The sequence below is a fragment of the Capronia epimyces genome (assembly GCF_000585565.1).
Source record: "Capronia epimyces CBS 606.96 chromosome Unknown aczIQ-supercont1.6, whole genome shotgun sequence".
In the NCBI taxonomy this organism is placed as follows: domain Eukaryota; kingdom Fungi; phylum Ascomycota; class Eurotiomycetes; order Chaetothyriales; family Herpotrichiellaceae; genus Capronia; species Capronia epimyces.
Window position 1 is genome coordinate 1,805,273 of NW_006912909.1, and position 18,766 is coordinate 1,824,038.

General features: G+C 54.3%; 7 protein-coding genes across 7 annotated transcripts; 2 read left to right on the forward strand and 5 right to left on the reverse strand.

Moving 5' to 3' along the window:
• Window positions 1-816: 816 nt before the first annotated feature.
• A1O3_07537 (uncharacterized protein) lies at window positions 817-3,345 on the reverse strand (the record flags this gene model as incomplete). Its single annotated transcript, XM_007737645.1, has 1 exon — window positions 817-3,345. The coding sequence occupies one exon, from the start codon at window positions 3,343-3,345 to the stop codon at window positions 817-819; it is 2,529 nt and encodes an 842-aa protein (XP_007735835.1).
• A 1,611-nt stretch (window positions 3,346-4,956) lies between these two features.
• Window positions 4,957-7,257, forward strand: A1O3_07538 (uncharacterized protein; the record flags this gene model as incomplete). The annotated part of the gene is made up of 1 exon (XM_007737646.1): window positions 4,957-7,257. The coding sequence occupies one exon, from the start codon at window positions 4,957-4,959 to the stop codon at window positions 7,255-7,257; it is 2,301 nt and encodes a 766-aa protein (XP_007735836.1).
• Window positions 7,258-7,830: 573 nt separating this feature from the next.
• A1O3_07539 (oxidoreductase) lies at window positions 7,831-9,206 on the reverse strand (the record flags this gene model as incomplete). Its single annotated transcript, XM_007737647.1, has 3 exons — window positions 7,831-8,427; window positions 8,581-8,859; window positions 9,096-9,206. 3 exons carry the CDS (start codon window positions 9,204-9,206, stop codon window positions 7,831-7,833), a joined length of 987 nt encoding a protein of 328 aa, XP_007735837.1.
• An 866-nt stretch (window positions 9,207-10,072) lies between these two features.
• On the reverse strand, window positions 10,073-11,468 carry A1O3_07540 (salicylate hydroxylase; the record flags this gene model as incomplete). Its single annotated transcript, XM_007737648.1, has 2 exons — window positions 10,073-10,187; window positions 10,264-11,468. The coding sequence occupies 2 exons, from the start codon at window positions 11,466-11,468 to the stop codon at window positions 10,073-10,075; spliced, it is 1,320 nt and encodes a 439-aa protein (XP_007735838.1).
• Window positions 11,469-11,964: 496 nt separating this feature from the next.
• On the reverse strand, window positions 11,965-13,614 carry A1O3_07541 (uncharacterized protein; the record flags this gene model as incomplete). Its single annotated transcript, XM_007737649.1, has 2 exons — window positions 11,965-13,128; window positions 13,210-13,614. 2 exons carry the CDS (start codon window positions 13,612-13,614, stop codon window positions 11,965-11,967), a joined length of 1,569 nt encoding a protein of 522 aa, XP_007735839.1.
• An 895-nt stretch (window positions 13,615-14,509) lies between these two features.
• A1O3_07542 (lactate 2-monooxygenase) lies at window positions 14,510-16,280 on the forward strand (the record flags this gene model as incomplete). The annotated part of the gene is made up of 6 exons (XM_007737650.1): window positions 14,510-14,606; window positions 14,675-14,779; window positions 14,859-15,280; window positions 15,365-15,636; window positions 15,748-16,005; window positions 16,115-16,280. 6 exons carry the CDS (start codon window positions 14,510-14,512, stop codon window positions 16,278-16,280), a joined length of 1,320 nt encoding a protein of 439 aa, XP_007735840.1.
• A 723-nt stretch (window positions 16,281-17,003) lies between these two features.
• A1O3_07543 (STE/STE7/MKK protein kinase) lies at window positions 17,004-18,581 on the reverse strand (the record flags this gene model as incomplete). The annotated part of the gene is made up of 3 exons (XM_007737651.1): window positions 17,004-17,503; window positions 17,553-17,844; window positions 17,898-18,581. The coding sequence occupies 3 exons, from the start codon at window positions 18,579-18,581 to the stop codon at window positions 17,004-17,006; spliced, it is 1,476 nt and encodes a 491-aa protein (XP_007735841.1).
• Between the last annotated feature and the right edge of the window lie 185 nt (window positions 18,582-18,766).

Genomic DNA, 18,766 nt, shown 5'->3' on the forward strand with positions numbered 1-18,766 from the left:
CAAACCAAACACCAGGCCCATGGCATAAACCATCACATCATACGGAGTACACATAGCATTACTTGACATGGAGGGAGAGCCCAAAATCCATTTTCTGTGTCCGACCGGATTTGTATTTCTATTTTTAATCCGATTCAACTATTGTATCTGTTTCCCGTTTGTGTTTGTTTTTCCTCTTCTCATTTCTCCCTTTCCGTGCTTGGTCTTTACAGACCTGTCTCGCCTCCTGTCCACTACAGGACGGGCGGAAATTTGCTCCGTATGGTATGTGGTGTCTGGTGTCTTGTATTGCTACATTGGTTTCGTTTTCGTGCTACCTGCCTTACCTAGGTATAGGTAGGCATTCTATAATACTTGCGAGGTCCTCGAGCCCTTTCGACCCTGCTTTCTTCAGGTTGCTGGATCACTAGGACCCTGGGTATTGGACATAATGTTTACAGTGATACTTTACAGTGATACTTGGTAGCATTCCGTCTTTACTTCCTTCCCCCTCCCCCAAAGAGCTCATGTCTAATCGGCTCGTTGAACTTTTGGTCCCTGCTCCGGCTCATGCCACGCGTACAAGTAAGAAGACTCAAAGCACTTGTTGTCTTCAAGGTGGAGCATGGGATTCGTTGTTGCAATCCTCCAGCCTTGCGTCATTGTTGGGCAGAAGCATATTTTCAGCTCTCGTGCGCCGTTCGTAATAGCAGACATCCGACATCTCGTCCAGTCCGACCCGGTCTTAGTCCAGCGCTTTCTGCCGGGTGGTGGCCAAACAGGCCACAAACACCGAACCCCCATACAGAGAGTGCAGCAGGAAACGTCCGTCGGTCATCAAACTGTTCCGACTCCCTCTCTCATCTCCCAGCCCCTCACCACTGCTCTTTCCTTGATCCGGTTCTCCTGCGCCTCGAATTTGTTCAAGGCCCTTCTCACTAAATCTTGTTCGAACCTCAACTCTGCCAGTTGTCCTTTGGCCCAGTTCCGGTGTCGTGGGCAGCGATTCTTGATGCATACACCGCCCTTCTTTGGCATAGTACCGACTTCGCCACCCTCTTCACCTGTGGTATCCGCAGCGGCGTGGGCTCCATTGACACCGTTTGGCTTCTTGTCGCGAAGATCGTCGTCTTCATCTTCTGGAGGTCCGATCTTTGCCGTAGGGCCAGCGTCGAGAATCTCTTTGCCACCCTTGCCGTTGTACCAGGATAAAAATTCTTCATCAGTCCAGGCCATTCTTGGATCGAATCCGCAGATGTCTTTCATCTTGGGATTTGCCTTTCGAACTTCTTCGGTAATAGTGGCAGATCGTGCCTTGACCAAGCCAAGCAAGGTCTCTCGTGCCGAAAGCATAGCATCGCGTTCATTGAGCTGTTGTTTCTCCTCTTCGATGCGAGCCAGTTTGGCAGTCTCCAGGTCGTCGAACTGGAAATGTGCCGCTTTCGCATCTGGCATGTCCGACTCCCGTGGTGGTGTGTCAGGCCTTCTTCCTAACGATCTCCATTGTTCGACGGTCTTGCACTGTTCAATGAGAGCTTTTATTTCACCCGCCCTTAGTGCACCGCCTCTGTTGGGGAGCTTGTCGTCGTCGACGCTGCTGTCGGTCTCATATTCTGTCTCGTCGGGATCGCTGTACGCAGGTGTCGCAAGTCGACTGTCCATGCTCATCTGATCGCCTTCATCGGCATTGACATGGTTAGCAACCAGTTTTAGAAGCCTGCTTCGCGTTTCAGGCTTCTTCTTTGACTTCTTGCGGACCTTCTTCGGCCTTTCCGGCTCGATGATATACTGTCCGCACTTCGATGCCTGGGCTCGGGGGTCGCTTCTCTGGATCAACTCCACAAAGAACATGCGTCCACAATCGTCAGAACAGTATTTACTAGGAGGATCCCTCGTCACTCTTGCCGGCTTTCTGCAGTCCTTTCGTCTGCACATGCGCTTCCAGGTGGTCTGCAATCCCGGCTTTGTGCAGGATGGGCAGATGTATTTGTCGATGAGCTCGCCGTCTCGTTCTCGGATGTTCACACAATTACCATGAAACCACTCATCACATCCACCGTCGCAAGCAATCATCCAGGTATGGTTGTCCCCTTTACGGCAAATACAGAAGATATCGCCGTCATCGTTTGAGCTGGTCGGGGTGTCGGCAACCGAACTGGAAGCGGAATCTATGTCCAGTGACTCGCCGCGAGAGGAGGCTGGGGTAGGAGATGACCTAACGCTAGCAGCAGAGGTCTGATTCTTGAGTTTAGATGGTATCGGCTTCAGGTGTGTTGAGGCCGGAGTGGCACTGGGGGACCGATAAAGTGACCGTGCCCTGGAGGCACTCTGTTCAGACTCGCCGAGCTTGGATCTCTTATGAGGCGCCGTGGAGCCCTTGAGCTTTGCCGTTCCCTTCTTCTTAGCAGAGGTGGAGGCGCTTCTACTAGAATCTTCCGGTGCTGGTCGCTTTCTGCCTGCCACTGGTTGAGGGGTAGCGAATGACTCGGTTGAGGATGCTCTCGACCTCGCGACAGATGATTCTCTTTTGAGGCTCTTGGCAGCGGACAGGGGCGGTGGTTCCGTGAGGAATGGTGCAGGCACTTTCGGAATGTCATGTTGTTTAGGTTCTTCATCGTGGTTGTCCTGTTCTTGTTCGTCCTCTTGTGGCTCTTGTTCTTCTTGCTCCTCTTGCTCCTCTTGCTCATCCTCCTCGGCTTCACGCTTAGCGGCCTTAGCAGCCTTCTGAGCCTTGGTCATTTTGGGCGGCGGGGGCGGCGGGCCTCTGGCAACGATGTCATCCACAGACTCGATTGGCTCACCAGATATAGGGTCGACGATGACTTCCAAACTTCTCAAAGGCTCCCAGGTCTTTGTATTGTGAATCTTCGAAATGTGATCCCTCACAGAGCGGCGCCGGGTAAATAGCTTATTGCAGAGGTAGCAAAGAAATCTTCGATCCGTGTGTTGTCCTTCATTCTTAGACGAATGTACGTGTGATTTGGGAGGCCCATCAGATCCGTGCTTTCTAGATCGCCCGGGGCCTTTGGAACGACGCTTGGTAGATTCGGGGGAGTCTTGTGTTGAGACATCCTCACCGTGGAGCCCATCAGTTGCCATGTCCTCGATCGACGGCTCGCCGGCCAGCATGGTGCTGTCTAAGGGTGGGTATGCGCTATCGAAGTCCTCCTGCTTGACATGGTGTTCATCGTTTATGGAACCATCAGGATTGAGCGCGCCTGTATGGAACAAGGCGGCTTCTTCTTCCATGGTCATGTCAATATCTTGCGAGATACAGGGAAGCGCATCGTGCAAGAGCGGCGCGTCATCTTGGTCGTGAAAAAGTTCTGGCGCGAAGTAGTTTAAGGGAGGATCGGTCGCGTCCATTCTGAGGGAAGTTTGTTAGAGGCGAGACAAAGGGTATCAGTAAGGCGGCAGACTCACATTTGGGAAGTGCTGGCAGGATATTTGACCTTTGGGTGAGACGGCGCGAGATTCGAGGTCGGGGGTCCAGTAATTGATTCCGAAAGTGAAAAGGGCGACTATGGATGATTAACCGGGGTAGTAGAGGCACCTGAGGCCTAAGGAGCCTAAGGGAGCCCCTTTGGCACCTAGAGGGAACGATGCCTGCGCCTAGTGGAGACTCCCGATTATCGAGTTACTGCCACTACCACTACCACTATGTGTATCAGTACCACCATCACCACCCTCTACTGCAGCCATCTGAGAGCCCAGAGATTTTGCATGTGAGCGGAGAGCAGTGAATTGGTCTGAACAGTCCTTCAATCGGTGGTGAGTAATGTGCAGTCAAATCTGTCAATGGCGGCAGAATGCGGCTGGATCTTGTGTAGGTGCCGAGTCAGTGGTGTCTATGAACGACTTGCTTGCAACCCGTGGACATCTACAGCGGCCGTTGGATGTTAATGTGTCATGTCCCATGTGTATGAATCCTTCTCTTCTGCTCTCTAGTCCCCCACAAGCTACCTCATATTCAGTCTTTTGTGTAGTTGTCGGGTTGTAGTCGTTTTACAGCTCTCCCGTACCGGGTCGTTGTAGAATCGCCATGCCAAACTTGAGTCCAGCGGACATTTCTCTCGAAGTACCACTGCATAAACTGCAGCGAGACTGTACCGCCAGCGAGCGAGCATTGTTATCCAGGAGGTACAGATGGTTGAGGAGAGGATATGCTGGTAGGACGTCCTCAGGCCAGCGACGTCATTTAGCGAATGAGGATCAGGATCAGGATGTGGGATCAGGGATCTGTGGGATTGCGACAGTCGGTGGAAGGGCAATTGACTGCAATTATTAGTTGTTCATTAATAACGGGGCCACCTCGTCAGTTCAGATGCCAATCTCGTAAACCACCTCCTCTTCCTCTTGTGGCTGTTCCGTCAGCAGGCAGCACGTCGCATACGCATACGAGTTTCCTCTTGTACGAACTTCACTTCGATGTGGAGTGCAGTTCGTTCGACTGAGGGGAGCTAAACCAAGCGCATTTCTAGTCGGCTCTAAGGCTGTCTCGACCTCCATGCCGCCCGCAAACTCGCCGTCTGTAAGGCCCCTTCTTCACACACGCACGCAACCTTGGTCAATGATACAGTCGGACGGAGAGGACACTGCTTGCAACTGACAAACGACGGGCTGCTTCAAGAAGGCGTCGATGTCAGAAAAGTGCGGCATCCTCTTCGCAACACTAGCACTTGACCAGGCCATTCATCAATAGTTCCCGCCATCTCACTTCTCTGTTCGGGGGTTTGAGCATCTAACTCACTTGCTATCTCACAGGCTACCCGTCCAACAACCCCTCCCGCCTCTACAGCTACTGGAGTTGTCGGCTCGCTAACCGAGAACCTCTACCTGCGCCAACTTGAAGAAGCCATCTCCAGCCCCGTCCTTGACCTTGCTTCCACCCTGACTCCGATCACCGTGGATACGTCCGATCAGCGCGCAGAGCGAACTCGGACAGATCTCCCAGATAACCCCAGTCCTCGACCCTTCATGGAACTCGGGGCCCCACGGGCTAGTCACCCGGCCACTGTTAGAGAGATCGACCCGGAAGAGCTAAGAATCTTACAAGCCGGCGAAGACGTCCAAGTGCCGAGGAGTCATCTCGCAGGACCTACACTAGAAGCCTGGACAGAGAGGAATCAAAGGAGGGATGTCATGCAGAGCCAGCCATCACGAATACGGACGGGCGCCCCCAGATCAGAAGGAGAAGGAAGACGGCAACGATATGCCACCACCGGCAACGGCCCTGTTAGACAGAGCCTCTACGACTGGGCTGTTACAGCGCCCCCTCCAGGTCGTGATCTGCACGATTTGAATTCGAGTGAGGACAGCGACGAAGACATGGAGGGTATGAGCACCGCTGCTCCCGAAACTGACATGAACGCGAGACGAGATCTTCAACGACTCGAAAGAGCATTGCAAAATTATCGCTCAGCAAGGAGTGCTTTGAGATCGGACTTGGATGCGGTGTCAGCAAGGACTGCTTCAATGAGATCGGACTTGGGTGCGGTGCCAACAGTTAGCGCCCTTCGAGCCTATTGGAATGAAGAAGCTGCCGCCGTCGACAGAGCCGGCAGAACATCCATTCCGTCAGGGGTTTCCAACCAGAACCAACACGAGCGACTAAGGCGGCATGTGGAACACGTGCGATTACATACCGAACGCGATCACCGAGAATTTGAATTTATTTCTCGGTCGACAACGCGAGCGGAATGTAAGAAGTCCGATGCCTTTGCTCGCGTGAGAAACACGATCCGATATCTCTCACAATTACGACATACTGGGGTGGAGGGTGGCTTAGAACTAGCCAAGGAACTCGAACTGGACTCTTTATACGAATCTGAAGAAGCCAATATACCTAGCGATCTCCCTATGCACGTCAACAGCCTCCCTATCCCACAATACAGTTCATGGCTGGAGCCAGGAATGGTTTGGCACGGTCTACAGTCAACCGAAAGAGAACCGGCGCGCAGCACGGCGACATGGGCGTCCAATCTTCGCCGGGAGAGACAGCGAGATTTACTTCGTCGGACTTTCGCGCGAAGACGGGAGGTGGAAACGGGCAGCGGCACTGCTGATCCTGAACGTGTCCCGTCGGGGTTGCTGGTCAGCGCAGAGCGCTACCTCCCTGATCTCTTACAAGACGGCAGTGCACTATGGGGGTCCTCATGGGGGTCCTCCCAACTCTCGACGCTTCCACTAACATCCCACCCTGCTCAGCCTTCCACTCAAGGCCTGGAATCCGACCATTGGCCAGTTCAAGTAACCATTCACTCGGTTGACTGGAATACCATGACGCTTACAGGCACAATGTCGGCTAGCCATATGCCCGAGAAACTCTCATCTTCTCACCAGCCTCTCCCCCAACCGCATACTGCCACCACGAGCATGTCCTCATTCTTCACCGGGGAGATTATTGACTTTCGACAACAACCGCTGGAAACCGAGGGAGAAGGACGCCCGTACCGGGTGGGGGGCTTGGATACAGACGCGCGGTATTGGGCTCGTCTCGGGCCTTTCAGGAAAGAAATTGAAAAGGTGAGACGGCTGCGCGGCAAGAGAAGGGGTGAATATCAACATGACAGTCGTCTCTGGGAAGCATTTCGAAAAGCTGCCGGTGCTGAAGGGGAAAATAAAGATACGCAAGTACTGCCGGGCATTTCCAGTCCAGCGACAGAGCAGACGGAAACCGAAACAACGTCGAACACCGAGGACACCGGGGCAATGGCAATGGAAACGGACGAAAGTAGAGAAGCAGAAGATGACGAAGTCATGGCCCGCAGCTTGGGCAGTGCCAAATGGATTGAAGAGAAACTGGGGCGGGAATGGATTCTGATGCGTTGGAAGGAACGGTGTTTCGTCACACCTGCTGGGACGGCAGGAAGCGCTTCGTCTTCCAATGCTACACCGACTACGAGGATAGTCACTACGATGTCGCCCACAGCCACCAACATCGGCTCGTCCCCTACGGCGAACGGTCACGGCAGCACGTCATGGGGCCTGACCATCTCCGGGTTCTACTACATTGCCTTGAACCGACTCACGGGCGAAATCGACGGGCTATACTACGATCCAGGCTCGCAGCCCTACCAGGCACTCAGGATGGTTCCGGAGGGCACCTCGCTCCGCGGCTTAGTTGATCGAAGTGAATGTCCAGGCGCCGAGGGAGGCAATCCGATCAGTACACCTGGGCCGCGTGGCGGGAGGTTCTGTGTTTGTGGATGCGCCGAGGTCAATTGCAAGGAAAGAGTCGGGCTGAAGAAGTGGTTTCCGTCGGTCGAGCTCCGGTGACGAGACGACAGTCACCTAACAGTGTCTTGGAAAGAGACATTCTTGCATAACACCGGATCTGGAACTTGGAGTTAGGAAGCATTAATAGTACCACGTCGTTGGCGTACGAGAGGGGTTGCCTGCCACGACTCTGTACTCTGTACTTTGTCCTCTACGATTCGGCATGTAGTCTCATCCCCTCTGATGGTTCAGCGATCCTGACATTCATTCGAGCCTAGAGTCTAGAGTCTAGAGTCTAGAACTCTGGCTAAATCACAACCAAACTTGGGATAAATGTTAGATCATGCATGTCCTATGCACACTGCTACATACAGATTCGTGTTCGGTCTCGAAGCAGTCTCGGCACAGAAACACCGACACATCTGACGTCTGGATTGGTGTTCATCGATTCATATTTTCATTTTTACATCTCGCCTCCAACAAGCTAGAATAGACGAGTGGGTCGAGGTACGGAGGAGATAGATATAGATGCTAACGTCTCCCCTCTCCTACGCTTGATGCTAACGTCTCCCCTCTCCCACGCCTAGGCAAAGATGGGAAGTAGATAGTTATAGATGCTAAGGTCTCCCACGCCTAGGCAAAGATGCGCAGCGGCTTGTCGAGATAGAAGCCCGGGTCGTTGAAGCGCAGGCCCTTGTCGAGGGCGCTGATGGCCTTGATCTCGTCGTCGGTCAGGTCGAAGCCGGTGGCCTCGAGGTTCTGCTGGAGCCGGCCGACGTTGTTGGATTTGGGGATGACGGCGATGTTTCGCTGCGTGGCCCAGCGGAGCAGGACCTGGGCGGGGGACTTGCCGGTACGGTCGGCGGCCTTCTTGACCACGTCGACATCGAACAGCAGCGGCACGGTTTCCGGGCGCTTGCGGAACGCGGGAGGAAGCTCGAGGAAGCTCTGGGGCCCGAAGGAAGAATAGGCGGTGATGACGATGTTCTCTTCGTGGGCGAGCTCGACCAGGTCCGGCTGCACCAGGTACGGGTGGTGCTCGACCTGGAGGCTGGAGATGGGGTGGCGTGCGTACGTCTGGATGTCGTAGATGGTCTGGGCCTGCGCGTTGGAGATGCCGATCGACTTGGCGATGCCCGAGTCGACCACTTCTTCCAGCGCTTCCCACGTCTCTTTGATAGGGACGTTGGCCCGTTCAATCTGCGTTTGCTCGGCATCTAGCCACCAACCCTAGAAAAGGCACACGACGATCAGATCGGCTTGAAGTCCCCACCAAGTAAAAATAGGAAAATGATGGACGAGGAGACTTCGGAAGGGGGAACCAGGAAAAATGATGACGAGGCGACTTCGGAAAGGGGAACCAGCGGAAACCAAACAACATACCGGATACCGGAGCTTCTCTGGCTCGATGTATGGCAAGGCGATGGGGAAATGGATCAGATACAGGTCGATATAGCCCAGTCCCCAGGCTTCGTTCTGGGCCTTGGCCATGGCCAACGCATGGTCTTTGCGATGGTAGTTGTTCCAGAGCTTGGTGGTGACGAAGATCTCCTCTCGCTTGACCAAGCCTTCATCAATGGCCCGTTTGATGCCCTTCCCGGCTTCATGCTCGTTCTGGTAATCGTACGCTCCGTCGAACAGACGGTAACCGGCTTTGATGGCCTAGAGGCGGCCACAAGGGTCAGTCAGTACGAGTCCGAGTACGTTGCGCCCAGTATGACCAAACACAAAGCCTTGCGCCAGGGTTGCGAGGGCTCGCTATCGCCCCTCCCCCACACAAGACCAAGGCTCAACTTTTCTTCTTCTTCTTCTTCTGTGGGTTGATAAAAGAATGTCGAGGTGGCCTTTTTCTTTTTGGACTCTTTGAAATTGTTCACGACATTGCCAGACAAACTTACATTGTAGACGGTGTCGGCCGCCTTGTCGGCGGGCACTTTCCACAGCCCGAATCCGACCAATGGCATCTTGTGGCCTGAGGCCAGGGTGACAGTGTTGACAGCAGGTGCCATAGCGGTGGTGGTGGCGGCGGCGGCGGTGGCTGTTGATGTCAGGTGATTGAGGAGTGAGGCGGTCCGGCGCAACGGAGCTGAAGGACTGGACGATGCTCGAGGTCGAGGTGCTCAGGGAGACGTGTTGTCAATGTCGATGTCGATGTCGGATTGCAAAGAATAGGACATGGAATATAAAGGAAATGGGACAGCCGGAAACCCCCAAACTCTGCATTCACCACCGTGGTTCTATAAAACCCATTGGAAAACATGCACCAGGGAATTTAGCCGCATAACCATGTTGAGCGAGTGTCCTGGCTGCGTATTGGCCAGGCGGCCGCCACATGACGCTGGCCACCGGATAAAATCCTTATGGAGCAAACAACGCGTGGAGGCGAAGAGGGTGAAGAGGCGGCACCTCCATTGCCTCCCTGATGGAATCTGGAACCTGGAACCCCGGCTCCTTAGGCCCATGGTGCCCCCAGAGCTGTGAGTGGGCAATGACATGCGGTGGAGGGAGTGGTGGGACGAGCAGAGACATCTCACTCCAGAGTAGTATTTAGTACTCCATAACGATTATTCGGTATACTGTAACATTCCTCTCAGGTTCGCTCATCCTACCTGTTCTCGCCTGTCACCCTAGCTGCCTTAGCCTCCTTAGCCCTATAAGCGCGCGGTGTGGTGCAAGGCTGGCCACATCGCGGGGTCAGGTCTGGGCGACAACCCCGTCACCATCGCTACCACAAACAGCCGCGACGACAAATCCTCCCTCCGGCAAGTGTCGAGGGCATCAGAGCTCCTACGACGTCCCTGTCATCTCCTCTGCACCTACTTGGACCACCCCGAACCACTTCTGCGAACAGTGAGACCCAGAAATGGAATGGGGGTCAACTTCTTCGACACACTTCTGCTTCTGCTTGGAAAGGTTGCGATTTGACCGCTTCATCGGCTTCATGGTAAGCATCGTACCCATACAGCCATGGCTGGAATTCCGGGCAAGTCCTTCCCGAGGCGTCAGTAAAGCTGCACAAAGCTGCAGTGCCTGGAAAGGAAAGGGGGCAACCGTCACGTCACATACCAACGACTGGGGAATTTGACAGAGATCTCTTTGCCCAACTGCGAAGCGAAGAGGCTATCCCTGACTCGCTGAGCCTCGCCATCAGGCATATGGAAAGCGTCTCGCTGGCGAAACGTCTCGCGGGCAATTATCTCGCTGCGGGATTTACGCAAGTCCTCATACAGACGGATCGCCCAGGGAATCTGGTCCTTGGACTTCACGTACGAGAGCAATCTGCCGAGCACTCCACCGTCCTCGACCGATGAGTTGGCGCCTTGTGCGAGATAAGGAAGCATAGGGTGGCACGAGTCCCCGATCAGGAGGAGATCCTTACGCGGGTTGGTCCATGACTCGAGCTCTTCACGGTGCATGAGTTTCCACTTGTCGACCTCGTCGACCTGGTCCAGGAAGCGGGTCAGGATGGGGTCCCAACCGGAGAAGAGGCGTTTCATCTCGCTGACCGATCCCTTCGTCTTGGACAGCCCACTTGGTAGGTCGTCGGGACAGAGCAGGACAATGTTGCACATGGTCCCCGCCCGGAGCGAGTATGCCACCGCATGTGCGTGCGGGCCTATCCAGAAATGGACCTGCGGGTTGGCAACCCATCGCCTCAACTCCGGGTCGGTGATCTTGTCCAGCTCCAGGACAATGCGATAGGCCAGGTCACCCGTCGGTAGAGGCTTGTCGGCCCTGTCCAGCAGACATTCCCTGCACTTGGACCAAAGCCCGTCCGCCCCGACCACCAGGTCTCCGTGTAGTTTTCGACCAGACTCGAGGGTGACTTCCGGTCCCGTCGGACTCCTACCGATCGAAGAAACCCGGCAGTTCAGCTCCACCGTGACGCCCAGCGTTTTGGCCTTGTTGTACATAATCCTCTGCAAGTCGACACGGTGCACGTCGATGAATGGAGATCCGTACTTCCGTCGCATCTTTTCGTTGAACTCCTTCTCCTCAGCCAATATTTTGCCATCGCTGTACCTGTGCACGGCAAGGAGCGTGGGTTCTGCGGCGATCGTCTCAATCTCGTTGCCCAGCCCCCAGTCTCGGAACAGTCTCGAAGCATTGGGCGTGATTTGTAGTCCAGCCCCGATTTCCGCCAGCTCTTTTGCAGCTTCGAGAACACAAACATTGTGATTTCCAAGTGCGCACGAGATAGCGGCTGCTAATCCTGCAAGGCCTGCACCCACAATAACGATATCCAGCTTCTGACCGCCGACCTCCGCCATGGTTGTGGTTGTGGCCGAAGAGCTGGGATTGCAGTGTGCGTTCACCTAATTTCACATGCTCAAATACGTAGTGTGTTGGGACAAGTCTGAAAGGAGGCACTTCGAGGCGGCAGGGCTGCGAAGGACTTGGGCTCGTAGTTCGAGGTTGCTGGCTTCTAGAGGGGGGTGAATGGAGAGGAGACCACAAGCCTCGGGTTTCGTTGACGTCGTGAATTACACAGTAGACTGCCGCATCAACGAGACCTTGGGCAGCTGTGACAGCCCAAGATTCTCATTGTTTTTCCTGGGCCATGGAACTGTGGAATTGAAAAATTATGAACAACGACTCCGACCCAACGTTATTAACAAGCCAGACTCACTTAGAACTTATTGGTGCACAGTATATGCTTGACATGGACGAAATGTTGGGCCAACCGGTTCAATATCCAGCCTTGTCTCGCCAGTGATGGAACTCAATCAGCAATCCTCGACGACTTCTGCACGGCTTTACACTGTGCTACTCCCTTCCCTCGCACAACCCTGGTATCTTCGCCGCCTTGACCCCAACCAAGCCATCTACATAATCCAGGAACACCTGGACAGGAATCAAATCCATGCGGCCGAGACTCGGGTTCGAACTTCGCAGGACTTTGCCGCCCCAGAGTACACGTAGAAAATAGCAGCCTTCGCGCGAGTAGAGTTCGAAGACGACTTCTGACCCCATCCCAGGCCAAACCATAGAATCGACCTGGAGAATACTTAGCAGTCGGGACAGGCTGCCGTCGTGGGCAATGTTATGCCGGTACAGTGCGGGGCTTTTAGTTGTGTTGTCAGCACCCATTGCGCCGCGAAGGTTGCTCGCAAGTTCCGCCATCCATATTCCAAAGGAGGCAGCGCTGGCGGCGAGCGACTGCGGCGAATCGCGGTAAATGAAGCTGTACTCGTACTCACCCCTGCGGAACACGGCGTCGGCGTCGGTTTGTACGACACAGTTGCTCGAGTTACCGGCCTGGCAAGGCAGCGGTTTCTGGTGGCACAGCCGCGCAGATAGATTGTCAAAATAGTGATCGAATGAAATCTTCCAGTCCAAATTGGTGGTATTGACCCCCGAGATCGAGTCAAGTCTCGCAAACAGTGCAGCCGACTCGTTCAGATGTAGTGTCCAGTTAGTTGCGTCGCTGCCCACGCCGTAGCTGGCGAACAAATCGCTGGCAGCGCCACACGTGTATGCAGGCTCGAGGGAGTCGACAGATGCAGGCTGGATCGCCACACTGACAGGCTTGTCGGTGAACGGGCCGGGGTACTGGCCCTTGACGATCTGGCCCGCGACCTGTGATGTTATCACATTGTTGGTTACTCGATACTGGATCTTCTGCGAGTCATACGTGTCCGGCAAAAAACTCAGCAGGTCATGGTACACCCCGAACAGATCCGTCCCGTGTTGGCGGGAGTCGTTCAGCCCCCCAGCGGTGATCTGGGGGAACTGGCAGGTCCCATTGAACCCTTCAGGCGCCAGGGGATTGGCGTCCGACGTGTAGACCTGCCAATTGATTTGCGCGGAGTGGCCGTCTGGTCTTGGGGCGCCGTAGTAGAACAGAGCCTCGTCATCACAGTACCAAGGATAAGTCTCGTGAGGGAAAGTGTTGTGCGCATAGGGTGTACGCTTGTGATGGCGGTGGATCTTGTCTCTGTGGTTAGCCTCAGCTCCAGTCGAGCCCCTATGGCATCAGGGGTACAAGAAAGCACGAGTATTAAATAATACCAATTCCACGTATTCCAGCTTGTACTCTTTGGGAGGAACCACATATTCCTGCTTCCTGACATGGGGCATATTGCACCAATTGTATGTCCCATAACCGGAGGTGACTGGGGTGTCCGACGTGTTGAAAACAAACCCATTGACACCGGTTCCGTTGACGACGTCGCTGAGATTGTTGATGCTGGTCTTGTTAGGAGGATGCCAGCTGAGGTCAACAGGTTTGCTGTTGTTGGCTTGTAAGCACTGAGCCGCGGCGTCGTACGACAACAATCCGACTGCCAAAAAGTTTCCAATCTTGGTGAACATGGTGTGCAGCCAGATCTGTCCGACGGGGCTATGGGGGGCGGTCGAAGGGTCAGTAGAAAAGCCAGCCCCGAAGGCAGTTTGCAGAGCTTTTAAGGTGCCCATGATGGCGGAATGTTGCGGGCCATCTCAATTCGTGGGCAATACTAGTCGAGCAGGTGATGGGACGTTCCTGGGCAACATTGACTTGAACAGTGCTGGTCAATGGATTTCACACGTGGTAGCCGGTTGTAGATCGGACAAGGCGATCCATAAGCTCACAAGGACGCCGGTCTTAACAAAGGTAGAGACGGTAGAGCCACACGCAGCTTGATTGGCGCAGGCAAGGCAAGGCGAAGGCGTGCGCCAACAACGGCCTTCGACAGGCGCGGCAAGGTGCAAAATGGAGATATACCAAGGAACCGAGAAGACGGAGCGGAGGAAGCAACTCCATATCAGTATGAGGGACCGCGAATGATGAATGAAACCTCCCTTGTTTGGGCAAGTTTTTCACACTGGCTACGTAGGCGCAGGCGCAGGCGCCAGCGGGCTACCTACAGTGTAGTGTAGGTTGCTTTGTCGTCCAACAACGAGGTCTGTCCCGCTCATCGACAGCTTCCCGGAAAACCAAATACATCTGACCACCCCCTGCTGAACTGTTGTATAGTACGTCGACTCCTCTTCCGGAGAGGTTTTGCCCATCTATGATAGAGACGCTGGGACAGCATGTGGAGAACACTCGGCCAAACATTTACCAAACACCACAACATCATCATCATTCATCACTGATCCCTATCATCAACACGTCATGCTGCCAGGGGTCGCGGCGGATGTCTCGACAACCTCGAACCCTCTGATTTCCACTCATCTAATAAAAAGATCGAAATAATGTTTGACGGTAAATGAAGCTTCGATCTTGACCAGATTCACTTCCTAGCTATTTGTGATACTGTGCTTGTAGTCCATACCCCCTTCTCCTCCATTCTTCCCTTTGATTGGTAAAAACCTGACTCTCCGAAACATGAGTGACCCAAGAATCCCCAAGTTGCACCACCGGTCCACGCCGCATTGGCAGCAAGAACAGCGTAATTCCTTCTGGCAGCTGAACGAGAACAAGAGTGAGAGAGAAGTCTTTCCAGAGGACACTTCGACACATGTACATGACTGACTCGCTCGACCTCGCCAGATGCACCTTTCAACACCAGGCCGGACAAGCTGGAAGCCCGGGCCGAAGAGTCGCTGTCCATCAACGGGCGGCTGTACGCACAATCCAACGCTGGACAAGGCTGGAGTACGAGGCGAAGAATCTCCCACCTTCGACGGCTTCGGCCCACGGCCCTTCTTTAATGCTGACCTACTTTGCGTTCCAGCTCACCTGGCCAACCGGCAAGCCTTCTACCGCCACCGGCTGATCCCCCAACAACTCGTTGACGTCAACGAACGAGACACGACGACGACACTGTTCGGGCACAAGGTCTCGGCGCCCATTGGCTTTGCTCCCATCGGCATCAACAAGATCTATCACCCGAGAGGCGAACTCGCCGTGGCCAAAGTCGCTGGGGAGCTGCGGCTGCCGTACGGCCTGAGCACAGCGGGTTCCAGCACGATCGAAGACGTCGCCGCGGCCAATGACCAAGGGAGACGGTTCGAGGACGCCGTCCAGGTCGAGGGAGCAGCCAACGACGAGCCTGTCCGCTTCTTCCAGCTGTATCTGCCTCACGACGACGAATTGGCCGTGTCCCTTCTGAAGAGAGCGGCGGCGGCCGGCTTCACAGCTTGCATCCTCACGACGGTAAGAACGCTTCACACAGTTTACGGTTTCAATCTCATATCTTTGCGGTCAGCGCAGTCCTGCTGACCAGCTCTTCCTCGTCAGGATACCTGGCAACTTGGATGGCGCCACGACGACATCGCAACGTCCAACTATGCCTTCTACCGCGGCATTGGCGCCGATTTGGGTCTCTCGGACCCCGTGTTCCAGCAGCGGCTGCGAGAGGCCCGGATCGACCCCAATACCCAGCCTGAACAAGCCGGTGCCATGTGGATCGACAACGTCTGGCACGGCCGAGCGTTCAGCTGGGAAAAGATCCCTTGGCTGATCAAGACGTGGAAAGACCTGAGCGGTGGCAAGCCCTTCTGCATCAAAGGGTGAGTTCCTCTCTCCCGGCGCAGATGCATATATCATCATGTGCCATTACCCATCCCCCACGGGCCTCTCAAATAGTTATTGACTGCTGCTCTTGCTTTCGGGTTCGCCAGCATCCAATCGACCGCAGACGCCCAGCACTGCGTCGACCTAGGCTGCGATGGCATCGTGGTCTCCAATCACGCAGGCCGTCAGGTCGACGGGGCAATTGCCAGCCTCGACGCCCTGGAAAACATCATCAACGCCGGAATCGGCGAGAACATCACCGTCATGTACGACTCGGGCATCCGTGGGGCCTCGGATGTGTTCAAGGCTCTGTGTTTGGGCGCCAAGTTCGTCTGGGTAGGTAGGATGTGGATATATGGACTGAGGTGAGTGTGTGATCAAGATCAAGATCAAGATCGAAATCATTCCCAGCGTAAAGGTCAACGTCTCGAAGCAACAGCTGGCTAATCGATGCATTCTTACCCGGTGTTCTAGCATTATGGGCGAAGAAGGCGTTCGGCATGTCATGAAGAGCTTGCTCGCCGAATTCGACATTTCCATGCTCACTGCTGGCTTCAAAAACATAGGCGAGATGAAGAAAGAGAGGTTGGAAAGCTATCCCAGGAACTACAGCCTGATTGCAGACAAGGCCAAAATTTAAAAGCAGCCAACTACAGTCCCATGACTTCTACCCCAGTTGACCTGGGCAGTGGGCATTGATACTGAGTGTCCGGGATCCGGCCATAACCGGCGACGGCCAGCGAAGAATACAAGTCTCAAAGAAACCGACAAAATAAATCATGATATGCGTGTCCTCGTAAATTAATATCGACTCTCCATCCACTCCAAACGGGGCATTTCAGTCCGTGTCAACCTTAGCGCTGTGCCATTAGTACCGGCGTTCCTGGTATGTGAGGCAATACGCCCCGCGGATATGTATGTTCATTAAGATATCCTCTTCCACTGAAACACCACCGCCCTTCCATTGGAAACCCCTTCGTAACTCCCTCCACACCAATCGGGCCTTCAGCACTTCAGGTATAGAGAGAGAGTGTGTATGTGTGTGAGGGAGGGACATGGCGATGGCCATCTCAAAACCGGAGAATCCACTCAGAGCTTCATTCCTGTCATTTCTGAGAATGTTCGGTATGGTATTGTTGGCTTGTCTGCTGAAGTGTCACTGCTAGTCGATCGTCGGAACACAGCCATGGGCCTCGCGGCGGGTGATCGTTTGACGCGTATTAGGTAGAGGACCATCTCTCCACGGTCAATCAAGTCGCTCGTACCGCTTTGTTGATGGCACTGCACTGTGGATCAAGAAGCCACTTTCATCTCGGTGGCGTCCTGTTTATCAATGGCACTGGCCATTTTCACACATCATTCCTCAATCCTTCCAGTCCCAGACCTGCTTGAGGAAGGTCGACATGCTGACCTTCTTTACTTTCATCTCCACCATCCAGGGATGATCTAGCATCCTCCACGGCGAGGCTCTCCGGGTAGGCTCTTTTTCCAGACAGCTTTCAATAAAATACTTGAACGTGTCGCTCCACTTGATGCCGGTGTCTGGTTCGTCCTTCAACTTGGGAATCGGCTGCGCGACGATATATGTCAAAAGGTCGATGAGGCCAGCGCGAGGCTGCATTTCTGTGCCATCTGCTGGGAAAGGAAACCTGTGCTGAGCCACTTCAAGCAGTGTTACCCCGAGAGACCATACGTCCGAGGTGATGGTGTATGTTTGTCCCTGTATCCGTTCAGGAGCCATGTAATATGAGGTGCCGATGAATGTGTTAGCATCGCCTTTAGTGCCGAATTCACCACTGACGCCAAAGTCGCAGAGCTTGACCTGGCCATTGCGGCAGAGCAAGATATTCGAGGGTTTGATGTCTGTACTTGTTAGAACACGCAAAGTTCCCACCTAGGGCGGTTTGCTTACCTCTGTGTATGATTTTGCGGGTGTTGAGATAGGTCAGACCATGCAGGACGCCTTCGGCGATCTTTCCTAGAACCTTTTCGCCAGTCCGGCCCCCCAGTTTCTTTACTTCGCGATAGACACTGTCCAAACTGCCACCTTCGCAAAACTCCATTGCTATTGATATTGTACTGGACGACTTGTCCATAAATGCACCGTAGTACTGGCAGATGTATTCAGACGTGCAGTTCTTGTTGAACTTCAACTCTCGTAGGATCTGCTTCTTGACATCTGGGTCGGGGCTGGTTGTGATAATCTATACAGTTGTCAGTGAGCAGGAACGAACGGTCGACGCGTAACGGCACAAACCTTGAGTGCAAAGATCGTCTTGCCGCCTTGTAGCATACACCTGGTCACGGCGCCACCAGCGCCCTCGCCCAATGAACCAAGTTCAATGATTTTCTTCTGTTCACTCGCCGCTCCCCACCCTTCATCATCCAGATCTTCCACATCCAGTGGCCTTCCTTTCTCGATGCTGAGCTTATCAAAATCAATGGACAGCCCACCCACGGAAGACTCTCTCTCCATCGACGCTCCGCCCATGCTTGCCTCCGAGTAGATTGAGCTGATTGCTGACGAGGGATCAGGGGTACCTCCTTGTCTTGCGTGCATAGCGAAGGAGAGTGCAGAATACGTGGAAGAAGACGCAGAGCCGGGCACGCTGCCATTATGGAAGCTGTCAGCTCTCGGTCTGCTTGCGTTGTCATTTCCCGTGACTGCGGATATGTTCAATGGCTGTATTTGTGGTCTCAAACTTGTTCCTCCTTCTTGTATGGCACCTTGACTTCCCATAGGTGTGGCTAGGGATAATTTTGGCGGGCCCTTTGCGGCCAGACTGAATCGTGGGATCTCTGCGGCTGGGTCTGCTTCTCCAGTCACTGGGCGAGCATTGGGCGAAGGAGGAATGCCGAGTGTGAGACGGGGAGTGCGGCTCCCGCTTTGGCTTCGGCCACCTGGCACAGGCGGTCGAAGTAGCGGTACCGGGGACGACATTTTTGCGTATTTGATCTTACGTGCTCGCAGGCGTGGCTGTAAGAAACAGGACCGAGCTGTGAAGAGGGGGTACTTGAGGTGATAGAGGAAGCACCTTTGGAAGGAGAGGTCGTGCTCTAGTCAAGGTCTTGTTTCCGTCGTGGCGGATATCTGTGGCGGGGAAGGCTGAGTGAGCTGCGCACTTG